The sequence below is a fragment of the Diuraphis noxia genome, unplaced genomic scaffold (assembly GCF_037042655.1).
Source record: "Diuraphis noxia isolate RWA-SAM2 unplaced genomic scaffold, SU_Dnox_SAM2 contig0001, whole genome shotgun sequence".
Taxonomy (NCBI): domain Eukaryota; kingdom Metazoa; phylum Arthropoda; class Insecta; order Hemiptera; family Aphididae; genus Diuraphis; species Diuraphis noxia.
The window spans coordinates 100,199,150-100,218,990 of NW_028301711.1; the positions used below are offsets into that span (position 1 = coordinate 100,199,150).

The following is a 19,841-nucleotide window of genomic DNA, read 5'->3' on the forward strand; positions in this document are numbered from 1 at the left end:
TGATATTTTATGTAATATAAGAAAGCAAATTTAGTTTTGATTTTCCATGACGTATTAGATTCAGTAATTATTTTCAAAAATTGAATTTATAATATAATATTGAGGATTTTTTTTAGATTTGGGTATAAAATACTAAAACAACATTTTTTTTCTTATTCGCTCGAATGAGAAATAAAAAAAATTACCACTTGGTCTTGTGATGAACAAAATATTATGTGTTTAGTTACGAACAAATGGTATTGAGACATCACGTCATCATCGTCGATCTTCTCTGAATATATTATCTAGATACAATAATACTTATTGTTATAAACACCCGCAGCTACAAAAATAACTTAGATAGTTATTTGTTATGTGCTTTCGTTTCAGCGCAGAAAACAATAATAATATACAATATTTTTAAGAGACGACCTTCGCAGAGTGAGTTCATCTGAAGTGTTAGATTTTCTTTTAATACGCATTTGAAACACACGACTAGTCCAACACGAATTACACCATATATGCAATTTGACGTAATATCTCCGAGCTGAAACCCTATAAAAAAAGCAAAAAAAAAAAACAGTACGATTTTATTGTTATTTGATATATATTACATGTACCTACCTATCACTATTAAATCCGCGCAGGTAGTATTATAGTTTATAGATATAATATTATACATACTCTCTCTATGACGTCTATACATACGATGTAAATATTAAATATTGTTTGGATTATTTCAATTTAATTCAGTTTTTACCCATGTTTTTATTTGATTCAGTTATTATAACTATAACAAACAATCAATTTTTTATTTATGTCCTTTTGAATGTTATTCATATTTATATTAAATTCAATTTTTCAACGAGCTTAGGGATAATGCGACTATGCGAGTGGTTTTGTAGGAATTCTATAGTACCTAACAAAATAGTACCTAACCAATTCTGGGATTCTGTGGCAGGGATTACAAAAGAGGTCCTTGATTGAATTCTCTAGGTACCTGCCAAAGTACGAATGGAGCTAATTTTTTACCATTTGGTAAATAATTTAATAATAAATAACTTATGCAGAGTCGTGGATATTATAATATAATATTATATAATTAATAACGTTAAATATTCCATTTATTTGTATCGTATTATAGTATATAATATATGTAGGCACCGACCTACATATCATTTCACAAAGACACAAACAAAAACTATCGTCTGCAGTATGTGTTATATACGAGTACCTATTAGTGTGTACAAGACTTATAACCTAAAAATATGAGATAACTTGTACAAAACATACGAATAAAAACATCATAAACTTAACTACTTAAGTAGGTAGAGCCGCGGTATAAGGTGACTGGTAGTGGTACATATTTCGATGATGTGTATTAAATAGTGTTGGCCAACGATGTATTTTTAATAAGCGATATCGATTTAAATTTTTATATATTTTACAACAAGTTACATTTTATATAATTTAGTTTATTATAAAAGTATACATATAAATTTTAATACATATTATGAGTGTAAATTAATTATCAATTATTAATTATTCTGTACTAACTGAAAAGTATTCATTAAGTATTTATTTATTTAATAAATAATTACGGGGTCTCACCACTCTCACCGCGAGTTAACAACCGGCACTGAATTTAGAGTAAATTGTTTAGTGTGGTGAATTATTTATTTGAAATATATCACAATATGCTATAATTTATTATCTAGTAGATAAAAGTAATAAAAGTTACATAATACTTAAATATACACAAATTGTTCCGAGCCGATATCGCAATATTTTCGATAATTATTTTTAGATATCGATATCGAAATTATTCGAAAAATACCCAGGATATCGTATTGAATTATCGATATCGTTGGCCAACACTATAGTATTATAATATATTATACCTACAAACATTTTTGTTTTTGTTAAACATGAGTGGGTTATTAACCACGACCACTATTTATCTGACAAAAACAGACTTGTAGAATGGAGGTAATTCACTATATTTTGTATAATCCACAATTATCCATTAAATCATGTTTAGGTACTTAGCTGTAATGTTACACATATTTCCAAAGAGCATTTATGTTAAATTTTTTTCTCGAGTAGGTACCTATATACTATATAATATTATATGATATTTTTATTTTATTTTCATTGAACTAATAAGCTACAAATTTATATTATGTATATTGTAATTAATGTTATATATATTACGATAATATAACATTAATTTGCTTCATATAAAATCAGTAAGCAGTAAGCACCATCGTCAAATTGTTTAATATTATGAGAAAAGATATATGATATATAGTATAGTCTAGTGTCCAATTTAAAAATAAACGTTATTCCGCGGAAGTATTCCAATCGACCTGTGAAAATTAAAAATATAAAAAGGTAGTGTCAGTAAAATAAAAGCTTAAAAAAAGATTTTTTAATAAAGTTTTAAGAATTACAAACGTCTAACGATAATTTTTAGTTTAAAAATAAATAATAATACTATAGAATTCCGTTCCAATGTACTTTTTTTTTATGACACAATTTATAAAAATATGTAAGGCCTGCAGGCTGCAGTATAAAAATTAATTTCAATTGTGACCAGAAATTTGTAAAAGTTTGGGTACGCTTTTATTAGGGATTCGGCTTAACATCTTTTTTCCGACGCTTCGGGTGTACTTATTTCGCATTATCCAAAAGCGCCAAACCGCGGTTTTAAACTCGCACCATATATTTAGTATATCATATACAGTAATAGCTTTTAAGTTTATCACTTTCTGTCTCATTGCCTCCCGGACAATGATTCGCAAATAGAAATTGTTTGGCTACCCAAAAACTATTATTCTAAAAGTCACACCAAACTAAAGTTTCACCAGAAGTCAAAATCCTCTGAAACACTCATTTACTGTTATTCACGTTCTCTACAAGCCCCATTGTCGTTTCGAAAGGCGATAGTGATTAAAAAAGTATTATAAACAACATGTTTAGAATTTATAAATAGTTTACACATCATAATTTGTCAATTTGCGTTAACATGTATTAATAATAAGATTTTAATTATCGTAATATTATTTGTAACACCCAAAACAGTTGAATAAATCTGGTATATTTTTTAACGTCAAAATTTTTCTTACTATTATTTCATTTTGCTGACCCCTATAACGACCCCCCTCTCTCTCAGTCACGTGTATTACGTCACCACTAATTTGTCTCTCAAATAGTTCAATTTTAGATTTTAGATAATAAGTGGAGTGAAAAACATTTCAGTTTGTTATAAATGCCTACTTAAAATATTTTAGCTGCATTTCATAAATGTCGATTGATACGTACAAAACCACGTGGTAGCTTGTCACTATAGTCAAAAATAGCGTTTGTAATTTGCACCAAAATGATTATTTATTTGTTCGATATCGAATATTCAATTTTGAAATATTCGATTATTCCTAAGTATCTTTGTAGACAGGACTATACGTTAATTATAAATAAAAAAAAAAAATTCTCGCCGAAGTGCTGTTGCTGGACAGTCTCTTCAATTCAAGATTTTCATGTAAAATAAGAATAGCGTTACATATAAATTGAATGCTGCTGCGTTTGTGTTTGTATTAATTCTATTACTATTGTAATTCAAATATCTATTAAGCTTATTGTACCACGAGTACAGATTGTTAAATGTTCTTAATTCAAAATAATAAAAAAAAACAAATCTTCGTAGACGTCGAGACTATAGATGTACACGAATGACAATAATAATTTTTCGGGATTTATTTTTCGCCTTATCTGGTAATATTTTGACGTTTTACGTCCAATTATCGGTCGTAATCGCAATTCGCATTATATATATTTATATGATCAAATACTAAGCTACCTTTACGTTACTTTTACGTTTACGTACTTTTTTTGTATTCATTATTATATACGATTTTATATAAACATATTACAACAATATGTACATAAGCTCAGCTATTTTATAAATAAAAACTAAGCTAAATTTAAATTAGAATATAAAAACTTGTAAGTTTGTACTATCGAAAAAATAATCAATTTTAATTTTGGTGCAAATTACAATTCCTATTTATCAATACCTGAGGAAGGTGCAAATTACATATCTTTAATTTAGTGCAAATTACAAACGCATTTTTAAAAAATGGTGCAAATATTGTAAATATTTTGGGTCAATTTTGGTGCAAATTGACTACAGCCAACCACGTCACTCCAATTACTGCTGTAGCCCGCGACACCTCGGCAGCTAACATTATTTTTATTTTTATTATTATTATTTTTTTTAATTGAGAATAAAGGCTTTAAAAGCTAGGTCATTTGCTTGCGATTGTGTTTACATTATTATTAATGGATATAGTTTAGTTGTGATTGGTGATTACATGGTTATGGGGTTAGTATGGTTTTTACCGAATTGTAAATTATTTACATTTTTGTTGGTTGTACAGTTTTATCTTGATATTCAATTTTTGAGTCGATGCCAAGCTAACATAATTATCTCTAAATTTTTATTCATGTATATCTATTTGAATATTGTTATCCATTGTAGGGCTCACAAACGTACTTTAAATAAATGTGCACATCTTTTGTTGCATAACATATATTTTATAACTACATAATACCTTTAAACCGACAGGGTTATCGTTACCTTTTGAATAGGTAGTATGGTTTGAATATACATCGTTTTAAAATTGAAATTAATTTTTCTCATTTAACTGTGAAAAAAAAAATGCTCAAAATTCCTACTTAATATTGATATAAATATGTATAATAATGTATAGTAAGCGTTTTTCAATGGAAATATTAATGACTACAAACATTTAAGAGTTTAAGACATATTTTATAAATATAATATAATAAATAAATTCGATTATGAAGGAATGCATATACATTATAATTCCACGTGATATGGCCTGTTGCATTTAAAAATGGCTGTTTAGACCGTTAAATCGTAGCGAAAATACCTCAGTATGGATGTCGGATGCGCCTCATGCCCTAACAACAACACCTTAACTATTCAAATTTCTATTTTTTTAATTTTTTTTTTAATTCATATCACTTATCAGCATGAGCTTATTATATTATAAAACGCATTAGTAGACACTTTCGACAATGTAGACTGAATATTAGAATGAGTTCTAAATAGAAAAAAAAAATGTACTTACAGTTAAAAAATAATTAAGGATAAAATAGGAACGAGATCATGTTACGCGTGTATCACTTTTTTATTATTTAAACGTCTACTTAAAAACTAATAGTATCTGAACTTGGAAAAATCAAAAAATACTTTTCAGTTAAAAATACGATATTATTATTAATTATATTGGCAATTAATTTGCAATTAATTGGCATTAATTATATTATCAAAAATACTAACAAATATAATTGATTGTTTAATAATGTCTTACTACTAAAATCATAGACAATTATAGGTGGCTTGTTTGTCGTTTAAAAATATACGTATAGCCTATAATATAATATAATATAATAGATTATTATCTGACCATTGTTTAGTTTTTCTCATAAATATATTTAAAATGTCGGTTTTAATCGAGTCGAATTTAATATCATAATTTATAACGTTTAGGTAAAACATTCTCAACGTAGCCACGTAGGTATTTAATGCCCGGAATTTTCGTGAAGATAATCCGCAAAGGCCTAAGGACAGGAAGGTTTAAAATTATTTGCTATAAAAAATGCTTGACAAATAAAATAACAGTACCTGCATAATACATAGGTAACCAGAGAAGTACAACTAGGCCTTTTATGTATCATAAAAGGCATAAAACACATCAACACGATTAAAATTCGCAGCTGATGTTTCTATATATATTTTTCAACCGTCCATTCGTGAAAGGTGCATTCACTTTTCTGAGACCTTTTATACAAATTGTATAGAGTTCCCGTTTTAATTATATACCACCGTATCGTATGTGTTCATCGTAGAATCAACTAATATATTATTATAATTATAAATGTAAATATGACTACGTTGGATGCTTGAAGTGTTTGAATTTCTGACTGTGAAGCATGTGCATAAGTGGAGTACCTATTACTTCTGTTTAAAACAGTGTTGCATAAACGGAGGGGGTTCCCTTTCTTGAATATTTGTAACCCCTAAAGGTTTACTGTCGAGTGAATATAATACGTAAGACCAAACTTACGAGTTTCTGTTTGTATTTAAAATTTTTGATTAATTCTGAGTGATTATTATCATCGTAGAATAGAAACACCCTGTAGAATACAGCCGTAATATTAGAATGAGGCCATTACTCCGGGAAAACGAATTCCGAAGTTAATAATTATTAGTATCAACTTATGTAATAATAATATCTTTGAATACGAGTTATATTTTAATGAAAACGATTAGATAAAGTTCGAATCTTGCGTGTGTCTTTGAGATTTCCTTAATGTAGTTAAATAACAATGATGTATACCCTATAGCAGCCTAGCTGTACTGTGTTTATAATATAGAAACTATTCGTAACTCGTAAGTGTTGTATATACTTTGCTACTTTTGCCACTTAATATATTATTATTAATTAACCATATTAAATAGGACTTAGGGCGGTTTGTGAATCGCAAGACTGAATTTAAAATATTGGTTTGTTGTTATACATAGTAACATATACTTAAATATTAAAATAAATAATTTATTTTTACAATGAAGAAAGGAATGCGCAAGTCACACAAAATATGTATAACTATAATGTATATAGGACGTAGGTTCTCATTCATATTTTAATTAATAACATTTATTATGTTATTTAATCCTAAATTTAGTTTATGAATGGAATAAGAGAAAGTTTACATTTTTGTTAAATTCATTTATACTTAGGTATTTGTATATTTATTTACGTATCTACCAGTGACGTACTTCAGAATCTATTTCGAGGAATTGGGTCAGAATTCTCAGATTTTTTATTTTAGTTTAAAAACGTTCTTGTAAACCCATTGCGTTTTCCCGCATCTAATTGTATTATAATATAATAGATTAGTATAAATGCCATCATAGTGTATAAAGTTTTTCTATAGCGTGGAAAATAAAATATACAACATTTAACACTTGTATGTAAATATACACCTTAAAGTCCTGTGTACAAAGTGATTCACAAAGCATGCTCACTCCCTTTTTCTTCATTAATGCAGTTATTCAAAATCTAATTTTGAAATTTTTAAATATACTCAAAGACTATATTTTAAAAAAATGTTGAAATTTTTTGTTCTACTATTAAGGAGATATAATATTTTATGTAAAATGTGTATATTATATTATGATATTACAATGATCATAACTAAATCGTATTTTACGTTAAATTGCGATTTTAAATAAGTATTTTTACCAAAGTAAGCTAGAGATAATTGACCTGTTTGATTATAATGTAGAAACAAATTCGCTAAAAAAAAAAGAAACCTTTTCAATATTGGCTATCATTTACACTTATTGAAATAATTATCGTATACTATCTTGTTTTCTCTTATTTAATCACTATTATATTATGTATAACGATATGTCGATATATAGTTGAACATTACACCGTATATGACATGCGTATATATGCTTGTAGAGACAGGTCAAAGGACACCAAGAATAGATTACCAACCAAGTAATGAAGTAACTATTTAATACTTACATATTAACATTACTTATGTATAATTTATAAAATATTATTTTAAAGATTCAAAAGCAATCTTTTTTCATGTGCAGTTGCGCAGTAGGCACGGTACTATGCCTTATAAATTTCGGTTGGCCGGAATTTATTTTGGTAGATTAATAATTATTAAACTTAATATTGTTCTAATCCATTTTAACGGATTTTTGGCTAGAAAAAGTTTTAAAATTCGATGGGGTGATGGTTATTAGTTCTTACCCTATCATGCACTCACAGTGTCGCTACAATATCAAATGTTTACGCAGTAGCCAGTAGTAAGTTTTATGTCCTTTTGTATTAATTATCAATTAAATTAGAAATAAATAAATAATAGCCATCATTTTGAATAATTCTGTATTATATAAACTAAAAACACATTAATAATTTTGATGCGTTTCTGAATCTCATTGTAATAATTTGTATTTTAGTAGGTAATTTATATTTTATAAACAGTAAAAATGTAATGTTGACGCAGGACGCATCATATATTCATATACATTATACATGATAATTGATTATTGTTACAATAATAATGCATAATACCAAATTTAACAATGCACATAAATTCCAACACAATACAATTCAGTATGGAAATGTGGTATTCGTAAATGTATAATCATCATTCATTAATAAAATTGTTTTATTTTTTTAATTTCTCGTATATTATGTTATAATTATGTTGTGCGTACATAATTTTGACCGTCTTCGAATTTCATATTATTACAATCAAATAAGGCTGAAAATGTTAACTATATAATATAGAAAAATAAGGTGGACTCCGTTCTCTTATGCAACCCCCCCCCTCCAACCTACAACTTGAATCCCTACAAATATGCCAACGGCTTTTAAACTTTTTTTTTTGTTTGCCCTTCACGCGTACGTAGTTCCAGAGCCTGACAAACCTACCATGTGGGCTGGAGTCCAACAACAACATAGCCACCGCGGGCGTGAGCATGGACGAAGAGGACGGTAGTGCGGATGATGACGAGCACATACGAACTGGTCTGTGCAACGATGAAGACTCGCAAGACAACACCTTTCCGACGTCATTCGCGAATCCGTCCGGGGCGACCGCCGGCACAGCGCTCGTCAACGGCATTCGAAATGGCGGCGGAGGCAGTGGAAGCGGAACCGGAATCGAAAAGTTCCGCATCGAATATCCGAAAAAGTTCCACAACGCCCGCAGCATGTCACTGTCCATGGAACGGAACGCTTACTGCGAACTGTGCCGCTTTTCGCGCAGCCCCGTGCCGTTTGACCTGGCTGGAGGTGGCGGAGGCGGCGAACCGGATGAACGCGACAAAGGCGTCCGCCGGTACTTTGGATTCACCATCAAACAGTACATGGCGCTCGGTTCGCTCGCGCTGGTCGACTTCCTCGGATTCTGTTCCATGTCCGTCATGGCGCCGACCTTTCCGAAAGAGGTATATTATATTTATAATTTATACTTGATATCAATAATATCTTAAGCGCTGATTTCGCTAAACCGAATAGCAGTTGGTGTGCACTATACATTCTAGAGTACGTGCATGACTAAATAAATATGTATGGTCACAACTTTGTGATACGCACGCCATCATATATTGATTCGTCTACCGCGAGCCGCGAGGTTCTCCACTTCTATATTATATTCTATTAAAATTGCCATGGACTAAATATCTTATGAGATTGCCGACCAATGAAATGCGGAAAACTACGAGCGATGGTTTTGTGTGTTGTGCATAGAATATGCGCAAACCGGACGAAAACTGTTTTTTTTTTTTTGTAATTATTCTAATTTATTAGTCATGAGTACATACATATGGTATGGGTACAACCGTACTAGAGCTCATGCAGGGGTAAGGGATGGGGTGGTAGCCGACGCTTTGTGATTGTGCGGTGTACGCGTATAGACTTTCAGCCGCGACGAATGCGATCGACGATTGTCTCTATAGTGGAGGTAATTCTGCGCCAAATCTTCCCAATTATTGGACATTTATGTTCATATATTATTTACATGGACAACAGTCGGGTTTGGCGAAGTAAAAACTATTACAGCAGTAAATTATACATTTATTTTACCCAGTGGTTGAATTGGAAAAATAAATAAAGGTGCAGGACTTTAAATAAAGTTTAACAATTAAGCAAATCAATTTAATAGTAACCCTATTCCTTGATGAATATAATAAAGGGGTACGCTATAATTTGAAGAAAAAATGAAGAGTAGCTCTGTCCCCCCCCCACGTCCTACCCAATTCAACCACTGTACCATTTCAAAACTGTTTGTTGCAGATGGAATGGCCTATCTCATTATAGACAAACCATAACGAATTCCGCCATCTTAATATTTTTATTAAAAATTTAAATTGTTCAACTCGTACTTCGCTACTACTACTTCTGCGCAGGTCATATACGCTTCTAGGTTTTCTGTAAAATTGTGATCAGAGAACTTTCATTAAATCAGTCCAACAAATAGGCCAGTGTAGGAGAAATACATCAACCACAACCAACAAACCTTCTTTATACTATACTCTATTTTCGGAATAAGAAGTGTCAACGGCAGCGATCTGTTTCATCGGAAGGCGGTCATCAGATGCTTCTTCCACCGACGCCGTTGACGTTTAGAGTTTAGATATTATTATATATGTATATACATACGTGCCTATAAATATCGACAGTCACTTTGGTTTTAAACAACTAGGGAAGTATATTTGCTACACAAGCAAAACATAAAGTGCGCCATAATAGTCCGGCAGGTGGCAATTATAATTGAATGACGAGCCACAACGCTGTTGGTGATAATAAATAAATCTGACGTAATTCCTATGTGACCTTTAACGGTTTTCCTTTTTTGCTATTGGAGCGCTGGCCACCGGGTATAATGTAGCGTAACCGAGTGTGGGACTAAAATAGGTCAATTTAAGTGAAACGGCATTTGAGGAGTTTGGGTGTGTTCGTACATAAAACACGTAGGTACTTAAAACATTTTATTTCTGTTTATTATATTATTTTATTTCAGAGTAGGTACTGTATTAATACTGTATAATGATGTATACCTATAGTTAAAATTCACCTTAAACATTCCTTTCTTATATACATTTTTTTTTTGAGTTCTGATTGGAGTGAGGTAGCTGGTGATGGTTTTATAATGATATTTATTTTTATTCTGTTTTGTTTTGATCTTAAGACTTAAGCCATGTCCATATGTATACCTATTTTCCAGTAGGTAGCAAATTTTTGGACATTTTCCATAAATGTAGAAAAAAAACTATAAAAAAATGGCTGGTAAAGGTAAAAACATGATTTTTTTGTTCAATTCGAGTTCTGTTACTCTTAAACATTCACTATAAACTCAATTCCACATCTAGGTACATTCATATATGACTATATAATTATAGTTATGCACACCTATAAGTCGTCTATAACTAGCTATAATATTGAAACGCCGCTCAAAATCACTGTATTGTACGCAATAATGTATCAATTAATTAATTAATTAATAGATTAAATTGAATATTAACCTATGAATAGTACTTAATTACAAGGTGCGTTCAAAGTCTTCTATATACAGCAGAATAACTCCCTGGATTTTTCTTGCATTTCGAAAACTCAAAAGTTAAAAGTACGTTTCGAAAAGAGTATTTAAATTGTACAATATTATTTTGTAGTTTTTTATTTAAAAAAATCGAAAATCGAAAATCGAAAATACTAATTAAAACAAAAAGTTGAAGTACAGGATTTGTCTGTTGACCTATTGTTTACACTCAATATGAAAAAAAGTACATTCAATTATCGTAAAAAAAGATGATCCGTACAAATTCCCGTCTCGAAGAACTCTCATTGATAAGTCACGAGTAAGTATTATTTATATAATTATTTGAAATACATATCTGGCATATGTGTAAATACTTTTCAGAAAATGTATTGAATTACATTTCAAAAGTATTTTTTAACAAGTCACGCGCAAATCCGATGCTGTTGAATTTCCGAGGACTCAAAAACGCAGTCCTTTAAATCATAGTACAATACAATTATAATTTGTAACCGAGTCTCATAATAGGTATATAATAGGTATTAGGTACATACACATTAATAATACAACCACGCCGTCCTTCAAATCGTGACCAGTGACCACGTTGTCGTTATATCGTGGTTGCTACCTCTCTAAACAGGTGTCTCGTCAGAAAGACGCTGCCGGGTTTATTTGTCTTTGCGGCTGTTATGTACACATTATTATGCCGACTTTTGTCCGTTCGGTGACCACCGTCAACCCTTAAAATCGTGCCCAAGGCACAATCGTATTATTATTTTTACATACTGCGCAATACATTGAAGTTACCTACATTTACAGTTTTCTGGGATTTCGTGATGGGTTTATGTGTACAGACTGCGAAACGATGTGTAATATAATATATCTTCTTTCACCGTTCCAAAGCGCATAATACTGCTTATATCAACCGTTTCGTTAGTATCCCGAGTATCCGTAGGTTACCTACATAACGACAAACTTTTTATACATAATATAAAAGACTTATCTATAATGCTACGTAAATTACTGTACGATAATAAAATGTACAAAATATATTGCCCGAGGTCTTATGTGACGTAAGCCACTGATTAGATTTAGCTGACTGTGGCGTGGTGTACTTACACTAGGTAATTTTGACACACGCGTAGCATTGTCGTATATCGAGAAAAAATTAAATTCCGACGCCACCGACCGTAATCAAAATATTATAATATTATTATGTTGAAACTGTAGTGTAGTTATAGTGGCGTATATAGAAATTAATTTCGGGGGTGGGAGAGGGGTTAAAAAAAAATTATGTAAACAATATTATGGTCTAACTTTATTTTAATAATTTAAATATACATGGTCACATTTTTTTTTTAATAAGCATTGAGAGTTCGAATAATGACAAAATAGGTAAAATCATGAAAATTTGCAATTTATTTTGAGTTACAAATTCATAAAAATGTATCTTTTTAAATCTTAAGTTTGAAAATTCGATACAAGATTTATTATGAGTTTGTCTACTTTTATCCAATACAAAATGTCTTCTGCAAAGTCAAATTATATTTTTATGAGCATTATTGAATTATAACATTGAATATTCATTCAATTTCTCTTATACTGACATTATTTTGTTGTTATTCAAAAACGAATAACTGTAAAAACTTGTAATTTACACCATATATTAATTTTATCAATTCCTATAGTTGATAAAATTTTCAAAATATTTCAACAATTTTTAAGTTATTTATAGACATTCGAAATTTCCCGTTTTTTTAGTTTTTTATTCTACAAATGTCGATAAAATGTTATTCATTGGGTAAAAAAATTTGAAAATTTAATACAAGATCCTCCTTGAGTTTGTATAATAGCAGTCAGAAAATATTAAAATACATAATCGAATTTTTTTTATAAACATTTAAAGTTCAAATTTTTACAACATTTATTTAATTGAAAATTCACAAATTCTTTAGTTGTTAAAAAATTTATAAAACGTTTAAATTGTATAGCTAAGGATTGAAAACGTAGAATAAAGTTCCACGTAAGTAGTTAATTCTGCTGCAAAACAAATCTAAAACCTATACAAACACAGTTTTTTTTTGATAGTTATTTTAAGTTGAAATTTGGATTAAATTACATATTCAATAATAACAATTTTAGTTATATGTATTGTTGTAATTTAAAAATATTATTTGTGGCCCGTGGGTACTTCGATTTCTAGAGTATATACTTTATATCGTAATATTAATAGCTGATGTCGTTAATGACTTATATTAATATACTTTATAAAAAATTGAATATATCTACTATGAATGCCTGAGTGAGTAGGGTACATAATAAATTTGATTTGATTAATTTGTAATTTATTTTTGATACCTATATTATCTAGGTACATTTTATTTTATTTTTTTTTAAGTTATAACAATATAATTAATATAGTATAACATATCCTATAGACTGACAAGTCGTCTCCATTCAGAATCGTTTTTCGTATACAATGATTTTGTATCATTGAATTTAAATTTAATATCATCCGTTACAGCACTGTTACCCACAGAGTAACCCACTTGTAACCTATTGTACAGCAAAGTGACATCCACTTACTAACCCGCTTTTCTCTATGTCTTCGAATTGTTCTATATGTAATCTTAGATTTTGTTAATTAGTATCAGCATAATGTATAAATAATTTTGAACTTTCCGGTTCAATCTATGTCTGTCTGTAATAAAAATATTTTTAAATAAGTGTCAACTACTCCATCGATTAATGGGGATGTGTGTCACTGATCCTCTGATTGTCACTGATTTTAAGCTTAAATATTTATATTCAACTCTATAGGAAAATAGAAAATAATTTAAAAACATATAGCTATGTACACATATATGATGTATTATGCAATTAATATATTAATGTTAATTGACACAATTTTACAATTTTAAATCTAAGCTCACCTGTCAACATTATTAGTATGAAATTAACCCATTACGCATCACTAAAAAAAATATCTCACCTGAGATTTCGGGGAGGTGACCGGGGAGGGGGGGAGCTTAAGTCCCTGAATACGGCACTGCTGCCATTGATGTTAAAAATATTTTTTTATGTGCAAATTACAATTTACAAATTTATTGTATATTGCATAGGTACCTTTAATATTATGACATTAGATTCTATCGAACATTTTGCTATTACTTATTTCAAACACAAACCGGAATTATGCATTGTTAATAATAAGATCGAAATTGTGATTAAATGTGATTTTGTATCAACAATTAATGTGTAATAAAATATTTGTTTATGTATGTGAACAGAGATATTGTTCGGTAATAATTATTTTACTGAGCAGCTAATAGAATAATATTAATAATATATTGACGTAATGCATAAAATAATAATTTTTCATTGTCTTTTTTTCAGGCTGAAAAGAAAGATATGACAGTTTCCGAAGCGGGTCTTGTTTTTAGTTTTTTTGCTTTAGTAATGTTTTTACTTTCTCCAGCAATGGGATCAATAGTAAGTATGATTTTTTTTTTAATTTATTAACTTTAATACTTGATATTGATGTTTAATTAAGTTTGTAACACTGAGCGAATATTTCCTTTTTGCTATATTAATAATGGTATTTTAATTTTATTATATTTGACTCGTACCTTCTGCTTACACCATGAATTATACATTTTTACGAATAAATGTTGAAAAAAAAATTCTTTAGGGTTCTGATTTAAGTGATTTGTTTAAGTTACAACAAATATTTATTAATCATTCACTTGTAATTATATAAATATGGCAAAAAAATTATAAATTCACATTACACAATAGATCTACTTAATAAATATAAATATATAGTCACTCTGAATTCAATTTATTTTAGTAAATCAGTATACCTACTCAATTAGTGACATTCAAAAATGTATAACAATAATCTTATCACCAAAATTAATATTTTTAACCATCGGGTTAAAACTTGCTGAGTTGAAGTCTTAAAAAAAAAAAAAATGTAGAATTAAAACTGTTAAAAGTTCATTTAGGGTGTCCAGATTAGTTAAACCTGTAGCACCCCGAAGACAAAACATTCATTTTAAGGGTAAAACTTAGCTAGGTTACTATCAATTGTAATTTATAAAATGAAAAAATGTCGATTTATAAATAATTATACTACATGTCTAACGTCTGTCTATAATAATACATTGATAATGAGTATCCAGAATGATAAAAATAATATGATGTATAATATATATAATATAATATAGATCTATATTAACTAAAAATATTATCCAAGTTTGTGCGTTCTATCAACAACATCAACTGATAATTCTCTAATGACCAAATAAATAACAATTCTACCTACGAGATTGTCCCAAAAATATCTAAGGTAGGTAATTGAAATCAAATATCAGAATATGGTGTTACGTTTCTTTTTTGTGTATATACATTATACATATTGATTTTTCTTAATGTGCAAAAATATCTATATACACATTTTAACAAAACTAAAATAAATTTGAAAATAAATGGTGAAATGAAACAAGAATATTGTGATGATAAATATGAAATGTTAATTTAAGCATGTACTTTATTTTCATAAATCACCTAACCAATCCATTTAGTGAAAAAGATTGATAAATTGAAAAATGCTACAACTTCTACTTTCTCCCATGCCCCGGAAAAAAAATCCATAATTATAATTAAAAACATTTAACTGTTACGTTTTACAAAACTATATACATTATTATGGACTATGGTAATAAAATATTTAAGCTTTTTTAATGAGATTATTTTAAATTAAATTGCTTTCTATTCGATTTACTCGCTATATTATATTTGTGTTTATAAATTATAAATACAAATATGGATAAATAAAAAAATGCACTTGTTAATACCATAATACCTATACTATAAATTTAAATATTTATTTTAGATGCCAATATTTGGAACGAAATGTTTGTTTATATCAGGCGTGTTTATTGCCGGAATATGCAATATGCTGTTTGGGTAAGTACCTACACATTGTGATATATAGATTAATACGGTATGATTTTTTTTTATTTTTCATTGGTAACATTATTAATTCTGAAATGTTTTTTTTTTTTTTTTTGTTGGAAAGTATAATTATTATGAAGCTGTAAAAGTTTTCAAAAAGTTCCATCTGATCTACCTGTTACGATTTACCAAATGTCCTACAACTAATGTATATTTGACATAGGTAGGTACATGTTATAACTAATAAACAGTAGTAGGCTTTCGTACCACTGTATCAGGTAGTAGGTTCATTGTATTTAATTACATAGAAAAAAGCTTATTAACTAGCATTATTTTTACCATAATATCTCTGTTTTATATTTGTTGTACATTTTTGCCTATTAATATACCCATCGATTTTAAATATTCGTGTATAATAAACTATAAACAGACTGAACAGTAACTATCTGTCTAAGACATTTGAAACATTAGATTAAAGGTGCATAATATAATATAAACTGTGCGTATATGCTGCTGTGTACTATTTAAATTTAAGTTTTCTTATTTATCAAAAACAATCACAAAATTATTGAGTTATTCTTGTTCGTTCACTTGAGTTTCGATTGTGTGTAGTTGGTGTGAATAGGCCTATTATAGTTATCATCAAACTTTTAGGTTACATTTTAAGAACATTAGTTGTACATTTTATTTGATATTTTAATTTTCGAGGTATATATGAACATTTTTAATTTGTGATGTTATATATCATATTATCTGCTTGAAAATAAAATATCGAAAAAATCACCGACTTTAATCATAGTTGCATAGATAATGTTTTTGGGCTAAAATTTGACGAAAGGTATCTAAATTTGTTTTAATATCAAAACTATGACTACACCACACTATTAAAACTAGGTAGTTAACGGAAATTTGCTACCTATGTCGTACCTACGTTTGTAAGACGGAGACATCAAACAAATGCGTAATTTAGTCCTCTTACAAGCATTACCTTGATATCCGATTAAAGTATAAAGCTGTAAATACATACCTAAGAAATGTTTCGATTACCCATCGATCGTGGCACTTGACGTACAAAGAACGTATTCCATTTTAATATATTGTGCCTACATTGATGTTTGATAAAAATGATTTTATTTATTTTTATTTATTATAATCATAAAATGTTTCAGCACGCATGGTGCTATTACAAGTAATTATTTTTTAACAATATAGATTCAATTATACTAGATACATGATTTTTTTACATTGATATATATAGTTGAGTAAATTATAATTATATTTATATATAGTATGAGTGTAAGTGTATTCTTCTATGGGTCTTCTGATGATGATTCTTCACTATCCGTTAGGAGAATGTCTTGAGGGAGTCCAGGTCGTAGACGTCTGTTAAGTGTTTTTTCCTTGGTTGTAGTGGGTTGTAGTGACGGGTTTCGTTCGGATTTTTTAAATTGTTGTGAAAGTTTTGAAATTGCGTCTTTATCCATTTGTTAATGAAGAGTATACCCATATATCGGTATATCATTGTGATTTAATTAATTAAATTAATATTTAAAAATAAAGTGTTCTTATTGAATCTGCTGCCATAAAACGTAAATAGCTTTTATATCATTACGCACATTTTAAGCCACTTAAAATATAACCTTACTATTATTTTTTATAGGTGAAATATTACTAACATGGTCATTAGTTCATTACATATATTATAATACCTACAAGTAATAGGTTGTAACTTTTGGGCCGTATAGGCATACAATATGTATGTGCTTTTAAATCGATGTATGTTGAAACAATTTAATTCTATAGATAATATATTTTGAGTTTCACCGTGTAAATTAACTGAATATTTTCTTCATTTACTCACGATTACATTAAAACTCAATTTCGCAATTCTTATCTAAGCAAGAAAGTATGTTGTCGATTGATTTTTTGATGAAAATATTTTTATTTTTCTAGCTTTTAAAATAATAAAAGAAAAATATCTATGTAAGTGTAAATAATTTTCGATAAAATTAAAAATAACAAATGTATGAATAATATTAAGTAGGGAACGGCGGAGGAACATTTTAACAGTCTCAAAATAATAGAATATAACATCTAGTATCTAGATAATTATCACTTATGAATTATAAATTTGTGGCATGATATTTAAATGTTTAGGACTTGAATTAATAATCAATTACAATAAATCGTTTTTAATATTATCGTTATTATTACAGGCTATTGCCAATGGTACAAGATAACTTCCAATTTAAAATATTGTGCTTTGTAGTACGAGGACTGGAAGCAATCGGTGCCAGTGCATTTTCCACGTCAAGTTTTGTTTATGTCATTCAATTATTTCCAGAAAACGTCAGTAGCGTTTTAGTAAGTTTTCAGTTTACATAATATAGGTACCTATACTATACTTGTTAAATCTTTTTGTTTCATCGAAATTTTTGTGTATCAGTCTTTTAAACACATTTCTTTTTTCATTTTTAAGGGTATACTAGAAACATTTGTGGGTTTAGGTATGAGTGTTGGACCTGCAATTGGAGGTTTGCTATCTTCGGTAAGTAATATAGATATTAAAATTTAAATATATGCATAATATTATTTTAAGCGATTTCTCAGCCATCGTTTAATTTTAATTTTTCCTTGCAGGTCGGTGGTTATGCAATGCCGTTTTTCGTCGTGGGCCTCTTGATGGTGGCTACGGTGCCTCTGCACATTTACCTTATGCCTCCAATTAGAGGTAAACATTTTGATTTTTGTTTTCGTATATAATACATTAAGATTTAATAATTAATATCGAAATATTATACACGTTTATGACGTGTTAAATCATAAAAATTTAGATGATGTAAAAGCATCGCAAGCTGTTGGCAGCCGTTCCAAAGGTATAGTCAAATTACTCATAATTCCGTCAGCTTTTGTTGTCGGCGCCGTCATTACGGTCACATCCAACTTTTGGGCGTCACTCGATCCAACGCTCGAACCACACTTGAGAGAGGTATATTATTAGTATAAATACAATCATTCCGTACATGTCTACCTATGTGTTTCGGATGTCTTACGTTACGTCAATATAGCAACGACATTTTAAATCCGTACTTTTGTCAACTTAAAACCCATTTATTTTCTGCTTTTGTTTGCTGAGTCAAACGAACGAACATTACCTCAGGAATAGAGCTTTGTCACAATGAGGGTGATAGCGTAGGTTTATATTTATAAATAGCTACGAACTTTCACTATTGGTTTATACGTGCTGAAATGAATTTCCAGGGTTAGTGTACGCTTATCTATAAGAGTAATATTACAGATGACAAATACCAGGTGATTTTTATCATGAAACATTCATAATTTCAAAAATTATTAACGTTTTCGAAAATATTTTTTTCACATAATTTAAATTTGTTACAAAACAACTTTAAAAAAGTTATATTTTTAAATGTTTTTTATTCATGTAATTTTATACTTTTTATTTTTTGAATGAGAACAGTTTTAATTTAATCTTCGAAAGCGGAATATTTTTATGAGTTGGTGCCTATATCAATACATAAAGATCAAATTTTGAAAATGTAGGTCGAGAGTTATAATTTATAAGTATTTAAAGTTTATATGAGTGGAATAGTTGGCCAACATATTGCGAGTAACCACATAACACTCCACTCCTCTCATCTAAACTTTAAAATTTAAATACTTATAATAATCCATCATATACTACTTTTCCTAAATTTGATTTGTTTATGTCGAAATACTAAGAAAAATAT

General features: G+C 29.0%; 1 protein-coding gene across 2 annotated transcripts in view; it reads left to right on the top strand.

The window, feature by feature from the left end:
- The window catches only part of LOC107166200 (MFS-type transporter SLC18B1-like), a 35,702-nt gene that overhangs the window by 9,543 nt on the left and 6,318 nt on the right, over positions 1 to 19,841 (top strand). For both annotated transcript variants that reach the window (XM_089216626.1, XM_089216625.1), the window contains exons 2-8: positions 8,507 to 9,046; positions 14,530 to 14,625; positions 16,031 to 16,104; positions 18,309 to 18,456; positions 18,572 to 18,640; positions 18,733 to 18,823; positions 18,927 to 19,081. In XM_089216626.1, the coding sequence (XP_089072752.1) occupies positions 8,507 to 9,046; positions 14,530 to 14,625; positions 16,031 to 16,104; positions 18,309 to 18,456; positions 18,572 to 18,640; positions 18,733 to 18,823; positions 18,927 to 19,081 (1,173 nt within the window). The remainder of the gene's footprint in view (positions 1 to 8,506; positions 9,047 to 14,529; positions 14,626 to 16,030; positions 16,105 to 18,308; positions 18,457 to 18,571; positions 18,641 to 18,732; positions 18,824 to 18,926; positions 19,082 to 19,841) is intronic.